The sequence below is a fragment of the Rhinatrema bivittatum genome, chromosome 2 (genome assembly GCF_901001135.1).
Source record: "Rhinatrema bivittatum chromosome 2, aRhiBiv1.1, whole genome shotgun sequence".
Classification (NCBI taxonomy): Eukaryota; Metazoa; Chordata; class Amphibia; order Gymnophiona; family Rhinatrematidae; genus Rhinatrema; species Rhinatrema bivittatum.
In genome coordinates this window covers 26,688,667-26,713,811 of record NC_042616.1, presented here as the reverse complement: position 1 = coordinate 26,713,811, position 25,145 = coordinate 26,688,667, and the positions used below count along the sequence as shown (strand labels likewise).

The following is a 25,145-nucleotide window of genomic DNA, read 5'->3' as shown; positions in this document are numbered from 1 at the left end:
TGCATATTCTACTTTTTGGCACTTCAAAGTGGATTACATTTAGGTACTATAGGTATTTCCCTATCTCCACCGGACTTAAAATCTGTTTATACCCAAGGCAACAGCAGATAAAGGGTCACAAGGAGCGGCAATGGATTTAAACTCTGCACTCCCTAGTTCCTAGCCCAAATGTATTAGTTGATTCACTCAGATTAATAGTCTTACAAGCAAAACTGAATTAAGAGAGATACACAGTACAAGTCTGATTAGATTTTATTTTTTGCAAAGACAAAGCTTGTCGAGATAACATAGTACACTTGAAGATATGCATTAAGTGTAACACGGAGACTGGCACCATGGGTCATTTCCTTATGGTTTCTGGTTTTGTGGACAAGGTTGTCTCCTTGAAGATAGGGTTTAGGTGGAGATTGGCTTATTTGGGGGATTTGTCTTTCATTCCCCCTGGAAATAAACTCAAGAAGCTTTTTTTTAAATTGAAAGTATCTCTTCTTGCAAAGAGGACCATTTGGAATTGTGGGTGTTCAGCAGATGCCCCTTCTGTAATCCAATGTAGAAATGGGATTTACAACTTGTTACTTATGAAAAAGATGGCCTGTTGAGAGAGGGCTCCAAAGAAGAATATGGTACTAGATGGTTACCACACAAGGCAAGAATTTAAATCATATAATTATTTAATTTTTCTCTCTTTTTGATGTGCACAACATAGGTTTATGCTAACTGCCTGGCTTAGGTGGGGTGAAGGAGGGGAAAGCTTTGAGTTGTAGTAGAGAAGTAAAGTTTTTCTAGGAGATTGTTGATTCCTTGCTATTCCAAAACTATATATGAGCGTGCAAACTGCATTTTTTTCCTAGGAGGCTTCTATGGTGTATTGCAAGGTCCTCCTTTGTTCTGAAGCTATTACCACACACAGTACATGGATTTGGTTTCACTTCACTGTGGATTCGACGATGCCTTAAGAGAGATGCCTTCTGATTGAAGCTTTTACCACACTGAATGCATATAAATGGTTTTTCTCCAGTGTGGATTATCTGGTGGCATTTGAGGTGCCCCTTCCGATTGAATTTTTTACCACACTCACTACATATAAATGGTTTCACTCCAGTGTGAATTATCTGGTGTGCTTTGAGATCTTTCTTTCTCCTAAAGTTTTTATCACACTCAATACATAGAAATGGTTTGACTACGGTGTGGTTTCTCTGGTGGTGTGTGAGGTCTCTCTTTGTTCTGAAACCTTTACCACACAAAGTACATGGATATGGCTTTAATCCAGTGTGAATTCTCTGATGCAATATGAGTGATGGCTTCTGACTAAATTCTTTACCACACTCACTACATGTAAATGGTTTCACTCCGGTATGGCTTCTTTGGTGACATATGAGAGTAATCTTCTGGCTGAAGCTTTTACCACATTCACTACATGTAAATGGTTTCGCTCCAGTGTGGATTCTTTGGTGGCATTTGAGACTTGCTTTCCAACGGAAGCTTTTACCACATTCACTACAGCCAAATGGCTTCACGCCAGTGTGGATTCTCTGGTGACGTTTGAGGCTTTCATTCCGACTGAAACTTTTCTCACACTCAGTACATATAAATTTACTTTCTTTTTTCAGGATTTTCTTCTGTTGTGAGTTGTCCACCTTCCTACTGAAGCATTTTTTAGACTGAATACAAGACAATGGTCTCTCACCAGCATGTTTTTCTTCATCTCCTGAAAAAGCTTTCCCTTCACATAAGTTTTTAATTGGTTTCTCTGCTTGTTGAAATTTTAGTTGTCCTGTGAAATTTTCTCCCTCATTGAAGTTTTTGTCACCATCAGCACACATAAATAATTTCTCTTCTCTCTGTGTTTGGTTTATTATGAGCTCTTGCTTTTGAATGATGTTTTCTCCACTTTCAGAACCTGAAAATTTTCTCTCTTCTGTCTCCATTTTCTGTTGATTTAATAAAGAGAACTTACAGTTGTATGCTTTCCCATCTTCAGGACAATTAAAGCATCTTTTATCTGTGTGTACCCCAAGATGTTTTTCTAAAGATTTCCTGCAAGAAAAGATTTTCTTACATTCAATACAAGTGAAAGTGTTCTCTTGAATGTGGATTCTTTGGTGAGATTTCAGGGTTAACTTCTGTTTGAAACATTTTCCACACTGAGAGCATGGAAAAGGTCTCGCTCCTGTGTGGGTTTTCTGGTGCAATACAAAATGACATTTCCTATCAAAAGTTTTCCCACAGATGTCACAGTGAAAGGATTTTTTCCCTTCCTCCTCTCTCTGGGTGAGGTCAGAAGTCATTTGATCACTCTTATTATTCTGGAAGGGTCTCTCTGCTCTCAGGTCTCTCTGGTGCTCAGGGATGTCTGTGAGCTCCCTGTCACTTCTCTCACATGCAGTGACTCCATCCACAGAGTCTCCTGTAGGGTCTCGCTGCTTCTTCTCAGATTCCTGCTGACTTTGGCTCATTTCTCCCCTCTCAGTCCTGTGGGAAAGATTTTCAGAGACATTTCCTGATTGTCTTGGTGTAATTGCCAGTACTATAGGGTGTTCTTCTCGATTCTCCTCCCTCTTCTCTTCCTGTACGATCTCATTGTCTGCTGGATATAAAAAGGAGTTAATCATGTTTCAGTGACAATGGAATGGAAAGTTATCAATCACCTACGATCAGAGGATCACACAATGACCACATATGATTTCTGATATTAGAGAATTCTGTCTTTATAGAAATGTTTAGAAAAGTTAAGAAAGTCAATGGGTTCTCTTCACCATACTGTGTAGATTGCAGCAATAAAGCTGTTGTAATGCAGGAACTTTGGAGATCGCACAGGTCCCTCCTTCAGAGGTGACTGTGAGGCTCAGGGAAGGATGCATTCAGTTCTGCAGCTCATCCGAAGAAGGGGCCTGGGTGGGTGTCAAAAGCTCATGCACTGCATCCTCTATTTTTGGTCCTAGGAAGGGGAATTTTTCAACCCATTTCCAGGGTAAAACAGTGCTTGCGCTGCACCAATGGGCTTCTACTAAACTGCCTGCCTGCCATGTGGTCAATGTTTAAATGAGGCTCATGATTTGTTTAGAATAGCTCTCTTGTAAGTGGAATGCCTACAATTTAAATAATTTTATTACTAAGGATGTATTTCATGATCTAAAAACTCACACTGGAAGTTTACTTAAGTTTTCCTGAGATTTGTGGGGTCTCCGGGTTGTGTTTGCTAAACATGGAGGGAGAGAGGGGGGGGGGGGGGGGCTCATCCTCAAACTGGCCACATTGCTGCAACGTCCCTGTGTGCTTTTTACCAACGACTTCTTCCAAATTGTCAAAGTGAAAGGACTGGGGGGTAGCCGGGGAAAAAAGCACCCGCAGACACTCGCGCCTCCCTTTTCTCACGTGCGCACACCGTGCATCCTTTTCAAGAGACAGAAATCCACGGTCGATGCTGCAATCCCCGCCCTAACCCTGCTCTCAGGAGCCCCTCTGCTAAATGCAGGCAAACGTTTGTGTGTTCTGGCACTGCGAGGATGCTTTTTTCAGCAGGCCGAACAAGGATCATGCATCCAAAATCCCTTTAAACAGTGGAATCTGCAGGGAGGGTTTTTATTTTTAAATTGAAAATGTTTATTGGGCAATACAGGAGAAAAACAAAAAAAACATAGTACATAAACACAGATACACCCATCATCATTTTAAACGAAAAAAAGGGCAATCAACCAATCCCCCCCCTCCCCCCAGAGCAGAACAGGAATAATATTCATAAGCAAAAACAGAAATTGCTGCTTATTACACATCATAGCATCGGAGGAAGAGCGGGGATTTACTTCTCCCTCTGGGAGGCGTAAATCCCCCGACAAAGGTAGGGGGGGGGGTTTAGACAGGGCCGGGGGAGTGGGTTAGGTAGAGGAAGGGAGGGGAAGGTGAGGGGAGGGCGAAAGCGAATTCCCTCCGAGGCCGCTCCGATTTCGGAGCGGCCTCGGAGGGAACGGAGGTAGGCTGCGCGGCTCGGCGCGTGCCGGCTACACGAAATCGGCAGCCTTGTGCGCGCCGATCCGGGATTTTAGCAGATATGCGCGGCTACGCGCGTATCTACTAAAATCCAGCGTACTTTTGTTTGCGCCTGATGCGCCTACAAAAGTACGCGAGGGCGCCCTTTTTTAAAATCTACCCCTAAGTGTTTAGAAGGTCCAGATAAGCGCCCATTAAAAATGCTGCATACCTTAGAAATTAGGCCACGCATGTTATCTGCTCGTTGGCAGAAGGTTTCAAATAGTGATTTGGTCCGGCAAAGAGTATCTTGCTCGCATCAAAGATTTAAAAAAAAAAAAAAAAAATGTTTAAATTGCGCGTAAGCCAAGAAGTCCACATTTCTCAATCCATATCGCTCTTTCAAAGTGTCAATAGGCAAAACCTTCCCCTGTACAAACAGATGCTCAATGCGAGAGAGATACCGGAAGCCGGCCAATTAGTAGAAACTGGAGAGCGAGGGCCAACTGGGAAAGCTGTGTTGTGAAAAAGATGGGAAAGAAGAAAATAAGAGCTTTTACCAACCAGTAACAACCGCCATTGAGAACAAACTCTCGGAGTTACTTGCAATGACGATGGAAAGCCTAAAGAACAATAAAAGGTATAAGCATGCGATTTGGGATAACGCTGTCTCCAAGCCAATAGCAGCTTATTTCCGAAGGTCAAATATCAGAGATAAAGTTGTTCATTTCATGATTTCGGCATGTGTGCCAGGGCAGTATGGATTCACCATGTGAATCAGATTAGCATTAACAGAAAATCTAAAACCAACTGCTCATCTACTCTTGTGATATATGCATGGATATCCCTGCTTAAAATTGTATGTGGGCCAAATTAAGTGTGCGGTGCGTACTCGACTAATCGAACACCGTAGTTGCGTTTGCAGAGAAAGACCTTCGGCCCCAGTTGTACAACACTGCTTGGATCAGCAACACAATTTTTCAACCATAGATGGAGCATATTGGAGTAAGTCATGCCATCAACAAGAGGAGGAGATAGTGAGGCACTTTGAATTTCTGAGAGCAATACTGGATTTACATGCTGAATACAGTAGCCCTTTTTGGACTGAATGAGGAATTGGACTGGTATGGAGAAAGTACTACTTACACCTCATAACTTCTTTTTCTTTAATAAGGATAGGTGGATCCAAAACCAGTGGGTTATGCACCTCTACCAGCAGATGGAGACAGAGTAAAGCTGACGCCACAGTATATATAACTCCTGCAGTGACCCATGCCTGCCAGGATTCTCTGCAAAAGCAACTGTGGACAAAACGAGCAAAACTCAATTATTAGCAGATAACCATTCCAGCACTCAGCCAAAAAGAAAACAAAACACTGAGCTCAGACAAAGAATAACAATAATCTAGCAAATGGATTGACACTTACCGGTACTCCCTGGAACATGCAGCCACCCAGAAGAACCATAGCACAACCATCTGGGCAGCCAAGGGTGGGAAGTTGGATCCACCTGTCTGTAGTAAGGAAAAGGAAATTATCAGGTAAGCAGTACTTTCTCCTTTCTTAGCGTACAGACAGCCAAATCCAAAACCAGTGGGATGTACCAAAGCTACTCCCGAACAGGGCGGGAGGCTGCCCGCAGTCCAGTCAAAACCGCACGTGCGAAAGCTGCACCCCTCCCAGGCCTTCACATGAAACTAATAATGCCTGGAAAAAAAAGTGTGTAAGGAGGACCATGGCGCAGCTCAGCAAATGTCGACGGGAGACAGCAATCTAACTTCTGCCCATGACACTGCCTGAGCCCTAGTGGAATGAGACCTAACCTGACTAGGCAACGGCTGCTCAGCATCCACATACGTGACCGTGACTACCTCCTTAATCCAGCCTGCCATTGTAGCTTGTGACGCCAGCTTACCCCGTTTACTCCCACCGTGGAGAACAAACATTCAGTCCATCTTTCTAAGAGGTTCCAAAACCTCCAAATACCGCAAGACATGCCTTTTGACATCCAAGGGCCATAACAGGAGATATTCCTCCACATCTCTTGCCCTATCCAGAGACGGCAGCGAAATAGAGTGATTGAAATGAAAGTCAGAGACCACTTTTGGTACAAAGGGAGGAACAGTATGCAGCTATATCGTCCCTGGGGTCACTCGAACAAACGACTCCTGGCAAGACAAGGCCTATAGTTCAGATACTCAATGAGTAGAACAAATTGCCTCAGGAAACAGTGTTTTTAAGGGCAGTAACCTCAAGGAAAGGCTATGCATCGGTCGAAATGTGGGACCCACTAAAAAATCCAAAACTAGATTAAGATTCCACAAGGGTATAGGTAACTGCAAGGGAGGACAAAGATGCTTCACTGCTTTCAAGAAACAGGCCACATCTGGATGAGTTAACAAGGGTCCATCATTCACCTGACCTCAAACAGGCAAGAGCTGCCACTTGTGCAAAAACTCCTAAATGAATGGAATCTTAACTGAATGAGGGAGAACCCCTCGATCTTCACACTAAGTCTCAAATACTCGCCAAACTCACACATAAGGCTAGGGAAGTGGAGAACTTTCTCGCTCGTAGCAAGGTGGCAATCACCGCAGTAGAATATCCATGCTTCAGCAACCAAGCCCTCTCAAGGGCGATACCGGAGAACAAAATAGAGTTGGATCTTCGTGAAGAACAGGCCCCTGCCATAGCAGATCCCTGAGCGCCAGAAACTGGAGAGGAGAGTCCACCAGGAGCCTTCACAACTCTGTATATCACAGTCTCCTGGGCCAATCTGATGCCACCAACACAAACCCCTTGAGATACTTGATGTTTCGAATCATCCTGCCCAACATGGGCCACGAGGGAAAAGCATACAGCAGTTTGCCCTCCGGCCACTCCTTTACAAGGGCACCCATGCCCAAGGACTATGGATCTCTCCTGCCACCAAAGTGAGGAACCTTCGAATTGTGAGAAGTTGCCAGCAGATCCAGAAACAGAAGGCCCCAGCGATTTCACTATTAGCTGAAACACATTTGGCAATTCCCATTCTTCTGAATCCAAACTGTCTGCTGAGGAAGACATTGTCTTTTCCTGCAATGTGTGAGCTGAGATCCTCTGTAGGTGCAGTTCTGCCCATTCCAAAAGTTGGGCTATTTCCTGCGATACTTGCTGGCTCTTGGTTCCTCCCTGCCGACTGATGTAAGTCACTGTCATAGATTGTCTAACATTATCCAGACCGCTCAACCCTGCAATCTGTCACTGAAACGCGAGCATGCTAGCCGGAGTGCACGGGCTTCCAGCCAATTAATGTTCCAGAGATTCTTCTGCACTCCAGCTCTCCTGCGCTGTCAGCTCCTGACAGCGAGCTCCTAAGCCTTGGAGGCTCACATCTGTCGTGAGTACTAGCTAGTCCAGTGACCTTAGGGAAACATCCTTCCTTAGATGATCCGCTTTTAACCACCACTGCAGATGAGTGCAAAGCTCCATTGGCAGGTGGAGCTGAATTGAATAGTCTTGAGTCTGTGGGCGCTGAAGAGGACACATACGTGGCCTTGACTTCAGAGTGTGCTGAAGAGGACACATACGTGGCCTCGCCCACGGCACCATCTCCAGGGTCACCGCCATCAATCCAAGCACCTGTAGATAGGACCACACTGTCAGGCATATTGTGTTCGCCAATAGATGCACCTGCGCTAGCAGCTTCTGAATAAGGCCCTCTGGCAGGAACATCCTGCCCTGTTCTGTGTCAAACCAAACACAGAGATACTCTAGTGACACATGGCCAGAGATTGCTCTTGGCCAAGTTCATGACCCAACCTACCTCCTGCAACAAGGAGATCACCTTGCGTGAGACTGAGGTTCTCCTCCAGACTCTTGGCCCAAATCAGCCAGTTGTCCAAGTATGGATGTACCAGGATCCCATCTTTTCAACTCCGCCACCACCCACTACCATAACCATGGAAAAGGTTCTGGGTGCGGTGGCCAAACCAAAAGGAAGCACTCAAAACCGATGCAGCAAAACCGCGAAATGCAGAATTCTTTGATGCTCTAGTCTGATAGGAATATGTAGGTATGCCTCGGACAAATCCAGGGACATCAGGAACTCCCCCGACTGCACTGCCATTATCACTGAGCGCAAGGTTGCCATGCGAAAATGAGTCACTCTTGAGATCCAGGATGGGACGAAAGGAGCCCTCCTTCTTGAGCACAACAAAATAAGAACATAAGAACATAAGAAATTGCCATGCTGGGTCAGACTAAGGGTCCATCAAGCCCAGCATCCTGTTTCCAACAGAGGCCAAACCAGGCCACAAGAACCTGGCAATTACCCAAACACTAAGAAGATCCCATGCTACGGATGCAAATAATAGCAGTGGCTATTCCCTAAGTAAACTTGATTAATAGCCGTTAATGGACTTCTCCTCCAAGAACTTATCCAAACCTTTTTTGAACCCAGCTACACTAACTGCACTAACCACATCCTCTGGCAACAAATTCCAGAGCTTTATTGTGCGTTGAGTGAAAAAGAATTTTCTCCGATTAGTCTTAAATGTGCTACTTGCTAACTTCATGGAATGCCCCCTAGTCCTTCTATTATTCGAAAGTGTAAATAACCGATTCACATCTACTCATTCAAGACCTCTCATGATCTTAAAGACCTATCATATCCCCCCTCAGCCGTCTCTTCTCCAAGCTGAACAGCCCTAACCTCGTCAACCTTTCCTCATAGGGGAGCTGTTCCTTCCCCTTTATCATTTTGGTTGCCCTTATCTGTACCTTCTCCATCGCAACTATATCTTTTTTGAGATGTGGCGACCAGAATTGTACACAGTGTTCAAGGTGTAGTCTCATCATGGAGCGATAGAGGCATTATGACATTTTCCGTTTTATTAACTATTCCCTTCCTAATAATTCCTAATATTCTGTTTGCTTTTTTGACTGCTGCAGCACACTGAGCCGACGATTTTAAAGTATTATCCAATATGATGCCTAGATCTTTTTCCTGGGTGGTAGCTCCTAATATGGAACCTAACATTGTGTAACTACAGCAAGGGTTATTTTTCTTTATATGCAACACCTTGCACTTGTCCACATTAAATTTCATCTGCCATTTGGATGCCCAATCTTCCAGTCTTTCAAGGTCCTCCTGTAATGTATCACAATCAGCTTGTTATTTAACTACTCTGAATAATTTTGATTCATCCGCAAATCTGATAACCTCACCCGTGTATATATATATATATATATATATATATATATATATATATATATATATATATATATATATATATATATATATATATATATATATATATATATACACACATACACACACACACATCTTATAAATGGGCCATGACCGACGGCCCGCAAATGCGCAGTAGAGCACAGCTCTACTGCGCATGTGCGGGCAAGGACGTCGGTCTTAGCCAGCGTCAAAAAATAAATAAATGGCGGCGGTGTTGGGGGGCAGCGGCAGCGGCGGTGTCGGGGGGCGGCGGCGGCAGTGTCGGGGGGCAGCGGCGGCAGCCAGTAGCGAGGGAGGGAGGAGAGAGAGAGAGAGGGAGGGAGGGAGGGACTGAGTGACTGAGTGGGAGGGAGGTAGGGGGTGGGGAAGAGTGAGAATGAGGGAGAGGTGAGAGACAGGGATGTGAGTAAGTGGAAGGGTAAGAAGTTGTGGAGCAGAGAAAAAGGGAGTGGAGGAGGGCTGAGGGAGATGGGATTGAGACAGGGTGGGGAGTGACTGAGGGAAGGGGAGAGAGGTGGGAGTGACTGAGGGAAGGGGAGGGAGGTGAGAGTGAGGGGAAGGAGGCAGTGGGAGACAGAGAGTGAGTAAGACTGAGGGGTGGGAAGGGGGTGAGTGACTGAGGGGGAAGGGGGAATGAGGGAGAAAAAGTGTAGGAGGGTGCTGTTTTTGAAAATGGACCGAAAACAAAAATGTAATGTAGCCCGTTGTGACGGGCTTAACGGCTTGTATATATATATATTATAGAAAAGTACCGGTCCAAGTACAGATCCCTGAGGCACTCCACTGTTTACCCTTTTCCACTGAGAAAATTGACCATTTAATCCTACTCTCTGTTTCCTGTCTTTTAACCAGTTTGTAATCCACGAAAGGACATCGCCTCCTATCCCATGACTTTTTACTTTTCCTAGAAGCCTCTCATGAGGAACTTTGTCAAACGCCTTCTGATAATCCAAATACACTACATCTACCGCTTTCCCTATATCTACATGTTTATTAACCCCTTCAAAAAAAATGAAGCAGATTTGTTAGGCAAGATTTCCCTTGGGTAAATCCATGTTGACTGTGTTCCATTAAACCATGTCTTTCTATATGCTCTACGATTTTGATCTTGAGAATAGTTTCCACTATTTTTCCTGGCACTGAAGTCAGGCTCACTGGTCTATAGTTCCCCGGATCGCCCCTGGAGCCTTTTTTAAATATTGGGGTTACATTGGCCACCCACCAGTCTTCAGGTACAATGGATGATTTTAATGATAAGTTTCAAATTTTAACTAATAGATCAGACATTTCATTTTTTAGTTCCTTCAGTACCCTAGGATGCATACCATCCGGTCCAGGTGATTTGCTACTCTTTAATTCGTCAATCTGGCCTACTACATCTTCCAGGTTCAAAGTGATTTCGTTCAGTTCGTCTGACTCATCACCCCTGAAAACCATCTCCGGAACTGGTATCTCCCCAACATCCTCATCAGTAAACACAGAAGCAAAGAATTCATTTAGTCTTTTTGCAATGGCCTTATCGTCCCTAAGAGCCCCTTAGAATATCAGTCTGTATTTTCTTGAGACATGGAAACTGGAACTACAGCCTGTTGGCTGAGGAGTTTTGACGACATACACTCCATTACCTGTGTTCTGCGGAGAGTTGCAGGGGGACACCATGAACATGTCCCAAGGAACACTGTGAAACTCCAGTGCATAGCCATCTCATATCTCCAGAACTCCATTTTCAAAGTGATTAGCGATTTGATTTTTTATTGTACATTACTTTGATTCTCTATATTAGAAACGCAATTAATCAAATTAACTAAATCAAACTGTTGACCATAGGAGTGCAGAACTGGAGTTAGACACTGGAGCCAAGGGCAGAAGCTAAGAAGTGGGCTCAGCCAGTGCCAGGTGGCCTGAGGCTCTGTCTCAGTGACGTCACTTGGTTTTGGCAAGGGAGCACCTCGTGAAACTGGAGCACCAGGACTTATTCTACCAAAATAAAATTGACTCCTTATGTGGAGATACTCCAGGTATGATAAATCCATCAGAGTCTAATCCCATTGCTCAGGTCTCATGGGGTCCTTATTCTTCTCTCAGGATAGGAACAAGCCCTGAAGGAATCCTCTCAGCTTTGTAGTTCGGATGACTCAGTCCAAGGGCAGGCAATATCTAAGCAGAGATTCTTTGTGGTTCATGGGCTTGTGGCTTTAAGCCATGAGCTTCACAACCCGAAGGTGCTGGAGGGTTTGAAGATTAGATCAGCCAGGACTGAAATTTCTAACTGTGACTCTTCCCAAATACATCTCCACTCTTGACACAAGACTGGGATAAAAGCTCAGACTCACAGGCAGGAACAGGTCGGAAGTGAAAAGATCCAATAAATCTCAGAGGCAGAACAAGGCAGGAGCCGGAGTCAGCGATTCCCCGGAGAGCCCCTCATGTTTGCTTCTGCTTCAGGTCACCTCTCCTGTAATGGAGTCTCCATAAGGCCCTGGAGATTACAGACCATTTCTAGGGACCTTTATTTTCAGTTTTTATTTTATTTTCCCTGGAAATGTATCACTGTTGATTATAAACCAACAAAAATGGAGGAAAACCAGTTAAAAAAAAAAACACGACATTTTTTTCCACACTAATTTGCTCCTGTTTTTTGTGGTTGGGAGGAGGTGGATGGGAGGGAGGTTAGGAAGGGTCAGTGGCTGATTTATAGGGGATGAAACCAGGAAGATGAGAACGATGGCCCAATGGTCCTAATAACCCTGCTCCCATCTTAAGAAGGTGCTCAGGGCTGGGACAGGCCGGGATTATGCTGGAAAGCAGGGATGGGTTTAGTTTTTTGCTATCCCTTACCACTCTTGGTGCAGTCATTCCCTCACCCCCATGAGGTCAGACAACAGGGCACAGAAGGTCTTAGGGACAGCCCCAGGGTTTCCTGCAGCAGCGAGGGGTAAATTCTGCAGCACAAAATGCTGAAGCTCACTGCAAACAATGTCATCTTCTTTATTACATTATACAAATAAATACATTTCCAACCTTGCTTGAGTCTGTAGAATTTAATTTTGTTATCATCGGCTGAGGAAAAGGGATTTCAAATATTAGAAACAGCGAGGAGATTTTGGGGATTGGGGAGGGGGAGAAATAGAATGAGAAGGGAGTGAAGGAGATACCCCCTGCCGCAGGTGACCGAGGGATCTGGGTACACACCAGGCTGGTTCCTTCTTATAGCATCAGTGAAAAGCTCCCAACTTCTTCTCATGGGGTTCACTCCTGTTCTGTTCCACTTGCTGTGTCTACTGCAACCTCAATCGCTCCCTTCCTGATCCTTACACAGGAGGGGAGGGGAAATGAGGGGAGAGGTGGGATTAGGGTGCAGAGTGGCTCTTACCTGTGCCCTAGCCTTAACCCGCCCCTTCCTGATCCCTGAATGACAGGAGGGGAGAAGCTGGATTAAGGAGCAGAGGGGTCTGCTCCATCCCCCTCCCCCTCCTATTTTCTGCAGATTGCTTGGATGGGGAGGGGACGGAGCAGGAAGCAGAGGGCAATTCTCTGCTAAGCGAGATTCCTCACAGCTGGAAGTATCAGATCTGCTGCCCCCAGGTTTTTGTCACCCTAGGCACAGGCCTCGTGCACCTATTGATAAAGCCAGGCCTGCTTGCACATTTCTGGTGTGGCACTGACCCAGGAAAAAATGACTTCTACTAAATCATTCGCTGTGTCTACTAAAACTGCAAACAATGCAATCCTTACCTACAGAGCTCAGGGTCTCATAATTCTCCTTCATCACCTCCCTGTAAAGCTCCTTCTGTCCTTCATCTAAATACCCCCACTCCTCCTGGGAGAAAGAGACAGCGATGTCCTCAAAGGTTACTGGGACCTGAAACACAAACCAGAAACGCTCAGGGACACGTGGAGGGGCTCAGCTGGCTTTAATCCCATAACATTTTGTCATGGAAGAGAGGACACCAGGACCCCTCATCCCCAGGAACTGCCAGACTTGTTCTCCTGGACTCAGTTTCCTTTCTGGACTTCGGGGTTTGCAAGTCTAATCCCAGAGACCCAGAATATCAATCGTCTCTGCCTGGATAAATCAGTGAATAATAAAACCCAAGATCTAACAGAACATTATCCAGAACATCAGGAACATCTGATTCTGTCACATCAGGAGGGCTCACTGTGCTCTCATCCTCCTGTTTGCTCAGCCCCTAACCTTGGGTCATCTTTGATGCCTCTCCCTCCTCCTGCACATCCAAAACATTGCTAAAGTGAGTCACTTCCTCCTCTATAACACTGCTAAAATCTATCCCTTCCTCTCTGAACCAAAATACTCCTCCCCTCTCTTATCTCCTCCTGCTTAGACTTCTGTAACTTGCTCTTTGCTGACCTCCCGCTGAATCGTTTTTCTCCCCTGCAATCTCTTCAACATTCAGCTGCATGACCTCTCTGTCTTTAACCTCGCTATGATCATGTAACCCCTCTTAGGTCACTACATTGGCTCTCTGTCCACTTCCACCTACAGTTCAAGTTTCTCTCCCTCCCCTACAAATGCATTCAGTTTAGGTGAAGTGACATCACCAATAAAGATGGCCGCCCGAGGTCTGGGCTCTAATCAAGTGGCCCTAAGATAGCATAAATATATGCTTTTGGCATAATTTCAAGCATACTCTTTTTAGGTGAAGGAACAGCCTAGTGGTTAGAGCAGCTCCCTTTGAACCAGGGGTCAAATCCTCCTGCCGCTCCTTGTGACCTTGGGCAAGTCACTTTATCCTCTATTACCTCAGGCACAAAATTAGATTGTAAGCCCTCTGGGGACAGGGAAGTACCTACAGTACCTGAATGTAATCCACTTTGAAGTGCTGAAAAGCAGACTATAAAAATCTGATAAATAAATAAATATGCGCTCTGTCAGCAATCACAATGATCATGTGGTGAAAGTGCAGAAATGAAAATCCTTTTTTTTTTTTTTTTTGGAGGTAAACAGCAAAAGCCCAAAGTGGCCCAAGCAGGCCTCATCCAAGTTGGAGGCGGACAGCGTGGAGGGAGGCAGGGCTTTTGCTGAGGTGAAGGCTATAAAGGCGCTCGGAGCTGAAGAGATGATTTTGTGATCTGAAATGTAAATCAATATTGGTCAAGAGTGAAATCTTAGCGACAATCTCTGGCCTGAAAGGAGAACTGGTGGAATCTGATGGGAAGACTGACCAAGTGGAGCAGAGAGTAGAGGAACATGGAGACGCAGCTGGCGGAGATGGAAAAATCCATTTCTACATATGAATCTCTCACAGCAAACTTATTAGAGAAACCTGAAAATAGGTTAAGACACAATCTTTGCCTCCAGGGCCTATCAGAAACAGCCCGGCTAGAAGGATTGCACGGCAGCGATGAAGATTAGCAAAGCGCTGTTGGGGGAACACAGATGCAGACACAGAGAATTGCCACCTATTGCTCTCAAGAGAGAGAGCACAGAGCGCTGGGCGCTCCAAGGTAAAACATGCCCAGGACATTGTGCTATGTTTTCGAGAATTTCCTTCCAAGGAAAATATTCTGGCCAGAGCAAGGTCGCAGGCAGTATTCACTTAGGAAGGCCAGAAGGCTGTAAGCTTGAGATGTTTAATGACCTATCAGATGAAGACGAGAACTCGAGAAATCACAACTAAGCTTCGTAACGAGAATGTGCACTACAAAGGGCTTTTTCAGTTTGGTTTGTTCTTCGAAATTTGTGCCGCCGACATTAAACTCAAGACGTGGCTAGGACTGCATTGCGCAGAGCGGGTTTGATGGCTGCTGACTCCGTGGAGGGTGAGCAGGAGAAGATGGCCATCAACCCCGTGGCCCCTAGCACGATTTTTCCTGATGGCAACGAGCGACGGGCAGAAAAATCGAAAGCATTCTAGACAGTGAAAAGATGCTGCAGCAAGGTCTCGAAGAAGATCTCTGCAAGTTTAGGATCCTGACGGTCTATTACGCAAAGAACCAGGATCCTGTTAAATAAGTGAACGGAGGACTTTTTTTGTTGTTGTTGCTGGTGTATGGGTTGTGTCCCTGGTGGGATGGAGGAATGAATGTTAACAGGTAAGGGTTGGATATGGGGGGATTGTTGAATGTAAGTGTTTAGGATGCTTGTGTATATTGATTTTGCATGTCAGCAGTGCATCCAGTCGGTGGGATTGTTCCTCTGTAGGAATGCTGCTTAGGAGGGTGGATGGGGACCAGGGATTTTAGGGGGTTGAGGTGAGGGTATGGATGGTATAGTAGTAGATGGTGGAGAAGGGTATAGTCCAAGAAAAAGGGACTATGCATGGTAGTATAATATGATCAAATGGCAGTACAAAAGATATCATTGAATGTTCGAGGTTTAAATAGCCCAGTTAAAAAGACAACTGTTGTAAAAAGAGATTATTAGATTGAACGCAAATATTTTCTTGTTTGAAGAGACACATTTGCAAAAGAAGGATGAGGTGGTGTTCAAACACAGGGAGTCCCCCCAGATTCTTCTAGCTTCTAACTGTCTCAGAAGTACATGTAGAGGGAATCATCTTTCACAAAAATCTTAAAGCTTGTGTCCTGGAGTTTCTGTGTGAATGTGAAGGGGCGGTTATTACAACTGCAAACATTTATGCTCCTAATGTGCACCAGGGAAATGTTGTGATGATCTAGCAGTGCAGCTGTCATTTGCCAAGGGGCCGATTGACTTTGGTGGTGATTTTAACTTATCCTTAAAGCCAGCGCTGGAGAATTCCTCGAGGGGACTGATAACAGAGGGCCAAACTGCAAAACCTGCTTGATTCATTTCATCCAACTTGAGGAGGATATGCTTTCTAATTCTCTCTCACACCCTACCTACCCTAAGACCGACATGACGCCTCAAGTTAAGTGAGCAGATATTGAAGCTATGGTCTGGACAGATCATGCTCCAGCGTGGATGGTGACTGCTGGCTTTCAACAATTTATTCAGAGGAAAGAGTGGGATGAAAGATTGGTTCAAACTATAGAACAAGAAATACATGATTATCAATGACAATGGGGAGATAAACTCTCAATAGTCTGGGACTGCTTGAATGTAGTAGCTGGGGGTAAATAGATAAGCAGAGGCAACATATAAGAAAAAAAAGAAGAGGGAGAAAGAAGCAAGAGGATTTGAGACACCTTATTAGGAGCCTAGAGGATCAACATCAAAATGGTGGCTCTGGAACCGTACTGAAGCAGTTAGAAGTTGTTGGTAGTGGATGAAAACGGAGCGTTTGGTTCGCCAGGTGTATCACAAGCATGGCAACAAAGCATCCTGATTACTGGTTTATAAATTAAGGGCCAGGAAGGTGCAAAGTCTCCTCACTCAAATTAAGTTTCAGTCTGAGGATTTGTTGAATGGGACTTTTCAGATTTGCAGCGGTTTCAGGAATTGTATCAAGAATTACATTCTAAGGATCAAGGGGCAACGGAGGGGGACATAAGACGATACCCGACTATATTTGCTATAAAGATACTTCGTTTATTGATTTTCCATCAGAGAGACCAGTTTCATCATTCAATATATAAAACAGTACCAAAATACAGAAACAAATCACATTTCTTAAACCAAGTGAACAGTCAAAGGCTATGAGATTAACACATTAAACTGAATAAGTTTCTTTGATGTGGAATAAGTAACTCCCTTCCTTCCTTCCCTCCCTCCCCTCTCCCAGGCATTCAACTAAAAATATTTCAAAGAGATAAGCATTTTACTATTAAGCCCTGCAAAGAAAAGAAAGTTAATGGAGAGAAGCAAACACTAAAATAAAACTACTTAAGAGTTACCAAGTCAATTTGAGAAAATTATAGGAAACTCCCAAATTACCCTGGTATCCTAGACCAATAGTCAACAATATGTCCATACCCATTAAACCTTCCTGGGATAGAGTCAAAAACATCCCTCAAAGATTTAAGATTGTATTTGTTAATAATTTCTGGACTCAAAGCCAGGGCAACAAGAACACTTCAACTCAGCAAGAGGTTTAAAATTTAATTTATTTTGGCTTTGTAAAGAAGAGTCAAAGACAAGTGTTCCTGGGAGATGCTATATGCCCTCTATCTGTAATAACTGGCATCTCAATGAATATATGACATGCCCTGACTTATATAATCAAAATACAGCACTACCGAAGTTTCCAGAATCATGTAACTGCCCACAACCTCATTTACAAAAACACATGATGCTGTTGTCATGACAATCTATCATGAATAGGAAATGCTTGTGAGGACATCCTCCAATCATTTGTAAAAACCATACTATTTACTTGTCTTCCCTGAAACCACCCTTCCACCATAAAAGTTCCTTTATCAACACGGCTTTGATGCACTCTGTTCTTCTGTTCTTCTCTTGATATTCTTTGTTGTGTAAACAAATCGCAAGTCTCTGGCCTGAATAGGAAGCTCAGCATGAATTCCGTTTTCTGGAGCCAGGACTTAATTAAAACTGTAACTTTAAAAGAAGAATCTTTTCACCTGGCTCCTGTCCGTTGAGATATGCATTTGTAAGACAAAAGCTTGCATCCTGGTTTCATACGAACCAAGTTTCCTTGTATTATGAAGTAAATGTTGCCATTGAATAGGCCTCTCTTGTTGGTGCCAGTAGGTCTATCTCAGGGACATTCTGCAAGTCATGCTCAGAAAGGCACTCAGAGTTCATTCACCTCTGACAGGCCACAGTACAGCAGAGGCGTCTGGGTATTTTTCCTTCCTAATATTGTGTATCTGATCAATCATATTCTTCATATTTCTGATGAGAGGCAAAAGAGAATCAAAGTATTCCTGCCAGATTTTAAAGTGATACTCCGTTTTGGAGTCAAGTTATGGATTCGGCAGTCATGGTTTCAAAAGGTAAGCAGTTTGGACATCTTATTTTTCCAAAACGTGAAGGATGGCGTATCCTCCCCCACCCAGATCGATAATGTAGCCGTCTTTGCCAACAAGGCAACCTTATCTACGAATGATCATCATTCAAGAGAGACAGAACTAGGTAGAGCAGAAAAGAACCCAACCAGACTCAGCAAAGTAAAACATTCACGTCGGAGCATACTTGTGTCCAAAAGGCCTGTATCTCGGGGCAAGTCCAGAAGCTAGGAATGTAAATCCCCATTAGCCCATCCGCATTTCCTGCAGCTTGAAAAGTCACAGAACTTAACTCTGTAAAGCCTTGTCTGGGTGTATGTAATACTGATGCAGAAATTTGAACTGAGTCTCTCGTAAGAGAACATTTTCTGTTATTTTTGGCTATGCACAAGCAACAAGATTGAAATTCCTGGATTGTCAGCTGAAATGTAGGCCAAAGTCGACCATTTATTATAATAAATAGAGAGAAGTGTATGTTCCTGAGGGATATGCATCAATCTTCGCAAAAATTTAGCACAGGTTAGGTGACCTTTTGTACTCACTAATAAGATATCCTCCAGTGGCCGGTACAAGCACGTTATAAAATCTGAAAGTCGTGCATGGGGGAGAAATTATGCAACCTCCGTGCGGCGATGCATTCGGGCCTTCCCCAGTTCCCTCCCAGTCCGCCCCAATTAAGGAGCGGATTGGGAGGGAACTTCCCTACTCCCCCCCCCCCCCCCCCCCCCCCAGCCTTCCTTCCCCTCTCCACCCCCTAAACCCTACCTATTCTTTTTTTGGTTTTATTACTTACTTCAGGGCCCGACCTGAAGTAAGCTGCATGCACCGGGAGCAGAGTCTTCGGGACAGCAATCAATGACGATTTTAGCAAAGCTCTTGGCCGAGTTGTTAGCCAAGATAGCACCCTCTTTAGTGCACAAGGATCAAACAGGGATTATTCCAGGAAGGAGGACTTCAGATATGTACGGTGAGTTTTAAACTTACAATGCGCAGCCTGGAGAGAAGGCATTTGAAAGGGTCCATTGGGATTTCTTGTTTGGTGTCTTGTGAAAAGTAGGCTTAGGACCCAATTTCTCGGTTGGATTGAGAAACTTTATGACACTGCAAATGCTTGAAGAAAACTCAATGGCAGTTGCTCTGAAAGCTTTCGGTTGGAGAGGGGAACCTGACAGAGCTGCCCTCTATTGCCTGTATTATTCATGCTTATGATGCAACTCTTTACAGAAGCAATTAGGAGGAGCCCAGACATCTGTGGGATTAGGGTGGTGGGGCCTGGATTGGCCACTGTTGGAAACAGGATGCTGGGCTTGATGGACCCTTGGTCTGACCCAGTATGGCATGTTATGTTCTTACCTTAACTCGGTGTATCAGCTGATAACCGGCCGAGAACATCCAAAGCCACTCCGCGACTGCAACAGGCAGCCATCAAACAGCGTCCAATGTTCAATCCGGGGGTCGAGGCAGGCAGCAGGCAAAGAGAGTCCAATGTTCAATCCGGGGGTCGTGGCAGGCAGGAAGGCAAAGGGAGTCCTATATCCAAACCAGGGTCGTGGCAGGCAGGAAGGCAAACAATAAGTAATCCAAGGAGGGCAGGGAGCAGGTAGCAGAGTCAGAATCCTGTCTGGGGTCGAGGCAGGCAGCAGGCAGAGTAATCCAAAGCAGTCCAAGATCAGCAACAACAAGGAAAACAAAGAAACGTAGAGGGAGCACCAGCAAGCCTGTAGCTGAGGCAACTCTGTGCTGGGCTCAGGGGTTTAAATCTTCATGCGTTCCCGCGCAAATGCAGGAACCTCCGGTCTTGCCGGCAACACGTCCGAGAGGGGGCGGAGCTTGGGAGCGCTGAAAGTTGGCGCGTCTTGCCGCCGACAGAACCTGCCATGCTGCGCTGCCGAACGGAAGCCCGGACCTGCCGCCGTGAACGGGTAACAGTGGGATAAACACAGAGGATCTCCAAGGGAGTGATGGGAATTGTAAAGCTCACTTATTTGGGTGGATGGGCAGACTAGATAGGCATACGGTCTTTTTCTGCAATCGTGTTTCTATGAAGTTTGTGTATTTATGTAAAAGTTCTTCTATACTGCCCATTCACCACCCTGAGCAGTTTCTATAATAAAAAAAACATTCATAAGAATAGCACAAACAATATAGAAGAGCCAAAAGGTTGTAACCAGCCTGTCCAAAATTCTGCCTCAGATACGCCGCCATAAAAGCCAACTCAAACAAATAAGTTTTTAACAGCTTCTTAAAGTCATTGGTACAGAAAGACGACAATGAAACAATAGAGAGTTCCAAAAGGTTGGACCTACCACAGGAAAAGGTGCGCTCATGAAGCCAGCCTTACACAGCACACCGAGGAAATATACAGTAAACCTCTCTGTGAGGACTTCAAAGTACGGCCCTGCTGATATACATACACACATTGGCAATAAGACACTTTGAAGCAAACTGTGCACTAATAGCGCAATATTAGACTGAATCCTCCAGACAACAAGAAGGCAGTGTTACTTTATCAGAAGAAGGGTGATGGGATCACATCTGCCCTGTCTAGAAATAAGATGTGTGCAGAGTTTTGCAGTATTTGTAGTCAAAATATGTTGGCAGGGAATTTCACATACAGTAAGTTGCAATAATCCAAACTAGATAGGATCTTAGCACCAAGGGAATTAGTATGTAGAGAGAAGAGGGCCTAGGTCAGAGCGCCTGAGGCGCACCAAGAGATAGAGGGATGGCAGTCAAGGAGGATCCAGCAGAAGACACATTAATCATGCAATGAGAGAGGTAAGAAGAGAACCAAGGCAGGATGGAGTCCTGAAATCCCAGTGAGGACAGAGCATCAAGGAGGAGATTGTGATCAACAGAGTCAGAGCAGGAGACAGATCAAGGAGGATAAGGACTGAGGGAAGGCCTTTGGGTTTAGCCATGAACAGGTCCTTGGAGACTTTGGCAGGAGCTGTTTCTGGGGAATGTAAAGGACAAAAACCAGACTGGAGTGGATTGAGAATGGCTTGAGATGAAAGTCAAGAAAGTGTCCGTAAAGAGCACGTACAAGTAATTTGAAAGGAAGGAAGGAGATGGGGCCAATAGCTGGCAGGAAAGTTAAGGTCCAGTATGGGGTTTTTTGAGAAGCAATGTGATCTCAACATGTTTGAAGGCAGCAGTGGAAGGTGAGAGACTGAGGATGTGATAGATGGAAGGAAGATCTGAAGAAGAAATAGAGCTTAAGAGCCGAGTGGAAGTGGGGTCAAAGTAACAAGAAGTAAGTTTGGAGGAGGAGGAGGAGGAGAGAAGATGGGCCTTTTCCTCCACTGTGACTTCACAAAAGGAGGAGAGGCTGGCAGGGGCCAGGGGAATGGGAGAGAAAAAGATGACAAAAAAATCACCAATTTATATAACATTAGGTTTTGGGTTAAATTTCTTGTTTCTTGAAATTTGTGGATTAGCAACAAGAGCCAGATCTTTTTAAATGTAATTTTCTTTAGAAAAAAATGTGGTTAAAGGAAAAAGATTCCTTAGATGTTTACAAAGTCTCCCCCAAATAAGTATTAATTATTTCCCCTGGTGAAATATAAATCACCCTTGGGAAAGTTGATAATTCTAAATTTTTTTTCTTTTGGCAACATTTTCTAACTTCTTAATTGCCCTTCTAAATGAAACATTATCCTGAACTTATGAAATTTACTCACAAATCATTTTTGCATACCTTGTTCTCCAGCATGTCCAGCCGTTTAGCATTGGCAGATATTTTCTTCTCCTGTATTATTAACCGGAGCTCCAGCGAAGAGATTTCACCTTGAATCCTTTCCAACTTGCTGGTAATCGTCACGTCCAGCCGCAGCAGGACCATCCACAAAAAGCCCAAAGTTCTGGGCTGCAGGGGATCTGGGACGGGCAACCCAGCCGCACCAGCACCTTCTTCTGATCTCGGGGGTTCAGCCAGAGACTTCACTAAGGAGGGGTCTGGCTCTGGAGAAGGCAGAACCCTCGATGCCATCTTCATATCCTTCCTGGGCTGCTCCGGTCGAGGCGTCTGCACTACAGACTGGGACCGCTGTACCTTGGCAGGTCTGGATCCCAACACTGAAGTCCCAGAACCAGCAAAACCATCCATCGGTTCAGCAGGACCATCCGTGGGAGACGGGAGAGTTTTAGGCTTTCCCTTTCTCTTCGAGACAATCAGCAGAGACAGGTCGGGCTGAGGACGAGAGAAAAAGAGAATCTGGAGAGTTAGCGCCCTCCTGTACCGGGCAGCAGCGGGCAATAGGGAGGGTCACATAGCTCCTACTCGAGTCACCTGGTCTCTTGGGGATTTTTTCTGGGTAAAATTGTGAACCCCCTAAATCTTAATGCTCAAGTTTCTGAAAACCAAACGCGAGGTGAAAATAAAATGCAGCAATCGGAACAGCTCATAAGGTCGGATGCTGCGACCTGAGCCCGCTTTGCTTTCCCTCCCCTGCTCCCTGTGCAGAGCCCCCTGCCTGGAGCTCCTCACACTCAGCGCTGCTGCTTCTGCTAGAAAATGTCACAGGGACACCGGGAAGAGAACAGGCACCGCTTACCCTCCGGGGCTGAGCTTCACCGCAACCGCTTATTCCTGGTTAAGAAAAGCAAATTGCTTGGTTATGAGCGCGGTAAATGGAAGAGCTCGAGATCTACCTAACTGCATGCGTCTTCCTCTTCCGCCTTCGCTGCCCTGTAAACACCGCCCCTTCTGCTGCCCTGCCGCCTCTGATTGGCTGTTGTTGCCGATGAGTCATCATTCTGCGACTGCTGGCAGGCTGGGCTGCCTGCAGCAAAAAAGAAAAGTACCAGCCAGAAAAAGGGCCGCCAGACTGTCAAACGCCCAGCCCCAAACTAAACGAGCTCGCACAAAAACGTTTTCCTGCGGAACCGGAAAAGAAATAGGCCAGCTGGGTGTGAAATAGCCAAAATCTGGCAACAATGTGGGTGCATGATTTTTGCAAGTGAGATGGGGGTGGGGAGGGAAGCCCCTTCCCTTCCCTCTCCCCTCCTCTCAGTCTGTAGAAGGTATAGGTATGCCAAAGAAACTATGCATAAAGAAATTAAAAATTATCAAGTTGTAAAAGCAGTGCAACATGTATTGAAAAGACAAATAAATTATACTCTTAAAAAGTACACTAACCTAACATAGTAACTCGATAATTACAGCACCATTCAATAAAATAGCAGCATGACATTTACTTGCCACTTCCCCTGCAGCCAATAATTATTTTTTATTCCCTCCTCCCCCATGGCTGGCCTTCCAAGCCCCTATTGCGTAGTCTCTCATTACTCCACTTCCCCCCCTTTACAGCTGCCAAGGGGGAGCAATTTTTAGGGGGGAAATTTTCAGAGCAAGGCATCTTAAACCTCCACAAGGATAGACTAGATAGCTGCCTTGAGCTCCACAATGATTAGGGCAGCAGCATTAGGACTGGACCAGGCTGGCATCGACTGGGGCTTGAGTCTTGCTGTAGCAGCGAGAGCATGCTTCTTATCTCTTCTATCTCCTGCTGGATGGCTGTCTCTCACAGCAGCAACTTTCAGTGGCACCGTCAGCTGGCTTCACTTTTGGTTTCACAGCAGCACTGGCACTGCTGGCTTTGCTTTCAAAATCTCACTTGTAGTTGTGGGAGCAGATGGAACAGTCCAGGAGTTTGGCGGGGGCGGGGGGGGGGGGGAGGGATAGAGAAAAAGGAATTCTTTTGGGACTGAATGGGGACGCATGACTGAAGTTTTGCATAGGGTGGATGTGGCCACCTCCTGTCCTCAGGAGCAACAAATAGGCTTGGTTTTCAGGGTATCCACAATGAATATGCATGAGATAGATTTGCATGCACTGCCTCCATTGTATACATATCTATGTCAGGCATTTTCATTGAGGATATCCTGAAAATCAGACCTGTTTGTGGTTCTTGAGGACTGAAGTTGGCCACCCCTGGCCTATGGCATCTCATACTGGTGCACTAGCTGTACTGCCTCCCAATCCTGTCCTTGTAATAAAAAAAATTTGACAAGCACCTTCTCCCTGATATCTATATATGGGACATTTGAATGTGCATTAAAGGAGATGTGAGGTATTCATCCCATAAATAAAGCTTAAATATGTGCAGCTTATTTAATCCCAGAATCCATTTTCCTAAAAGATGTTAGATATTATAAATGTCCTTATTGTTAAGACACCTTTTAAAGGACCCACAGAAATGATGTATTACATCCTATAAAGACTCCAGTTTCTCCAGGAGTGATACAGTTAGCAGAGGTGTAATCACTGACCTAATGAAAAAAATCACAGATTACCACCTCATGTGTACAATACATTACCATAAACACAGGAAATCTGAATCAAATATTCTAAGCACAGGCTCGAGAGTGAGAAGTAAGCAGAACACTTGTCATCCTGTACAGTGATTACTAACCTCAGCACCAGCAGTGGCAAACCAGGTGACTGCCCGAGACCTCACACTCTAGGAGACCCCCAAAAGTTTGCCTTCGTGTGAAGTTTGTGCAAGGAGATGGCTCTATTTGCATTTTAACACTCAATTATTTAGCTAATTGATCCAAAGATAATTTTAAAAACTCCACAATACAAGTTTCATTGCAGTTTCATGGAGAGGGCAGAGTGAAATTGAAAATGTCTGACTTGGCTATAGATCTTCAAATTAAACCTCTCAGGGTCTCCAAATAACTCTTTTGCCCAGGGCTTGAATAACCCTGAGACCACCACTGCCTGGGAATCCTGCTCTGCCACTTTCCCCTGGAACGTAACATCGCATTTTACACTAAAATACTTCCAAAGCTTTCTATCTTTTCCTCTTTATTCCCCTTCTGTTCTTCTTTTGTGATTCTTCCTTGTTACTTCATCCTGATCCCTCCTCAGTTTTGCAGGGGTTTTCTTTATCCTTATTTTAATTTTCCATCTTTTCCTATTTACTCCTTTTTCCATGTTTCTACATTTCCTCTTCCTCTGATTTCTGTTTCCTTCTCTTCCTCCTCTGTTCTCTCAGGCTTTCTTCCAGATGTTTTCATCCTGCTGCCCCTTTCTTCTCTTGCTGATCTCATTCCCAAGTCCCATTTCTTTTCTATTCTATCATCTCTTT

At 44.9% G+C, this 25,145-nt stretch overlaps 1 protein-coding gene across 4 annotated transcripts; it reads right to left on the bottom strand.

The window, feature by feature from the left end:
- Positions 1 to 207: 207 nt before the first annotated feature.
- On the bottom strand, positions 208 to 22,869 carry LOC115083717 (gastrula zinc finger protein XlCGF57.1-like). Of its 4 annotated transcripts, none has more exons than XM_029587698.1 (5): positions 22,605 to 22,869; positions 21,749 to 22,240; positions 5,394 to 5,479; positions 4,531 to 4,589; positions 208 to 2,587 (listed from the first exon to the last, which is right to left on the bottom strand). In XM_029587698.1, exons 2-5 carry the CDS (start codon positions 22,154 to 22,156, stop codon positions 816 to 818), a joined length of 2,325 nt encoding a protein of 774 aa, XP_029443558.1. In that variant the 5' UTR covers positions 22,157 to 22,240; positions 22,605 to 22,869; the 3' UTR covers positions 208 to 815. The 4 variants fall into 4 exon arrangements, with proteins under 4 accessions (XP_029443558.1, XP_029443559.1, XP_029443561.1 ...); XM_029587699.1 differs by having other exon boundaries at positions 22,702 to 22,869; XM_029587701.1 differs by lacking the exons at positions 21,749 to 22,240; positions 22,605 to 22,869 and adding an exon at positions 12,934 to 12,973.
- Positions 22,870 to 25,145: the final 2,276 nt, after the last annotated feature.

Excerpts from the sequence above, each read along its gene's own strand:
- LOC115083717 (XM_029587698.1), bottom strand. The coding sequence starts at position 22,156 with ATGGATGGTTTTGCTGGTTCTGGGACTTCAGTGTTGGGATCCAGACCT. Across the intron at positions 5,480-21,748 it reads TGGACATGCTGGAGAACAAG|ACAGGTGGATCCAACTTCCC; the intron begins GTATGCAAAAAT and ends TCCTTACTACAG. Across the intron at positions 4,590-5,393 it reads GCATGTTCCAGGGAGTACCG|GCTTTCCATCGTCATTGCAA; the intron begins GTAAGTGTCAAT and ends ATTGTTCTTTAG.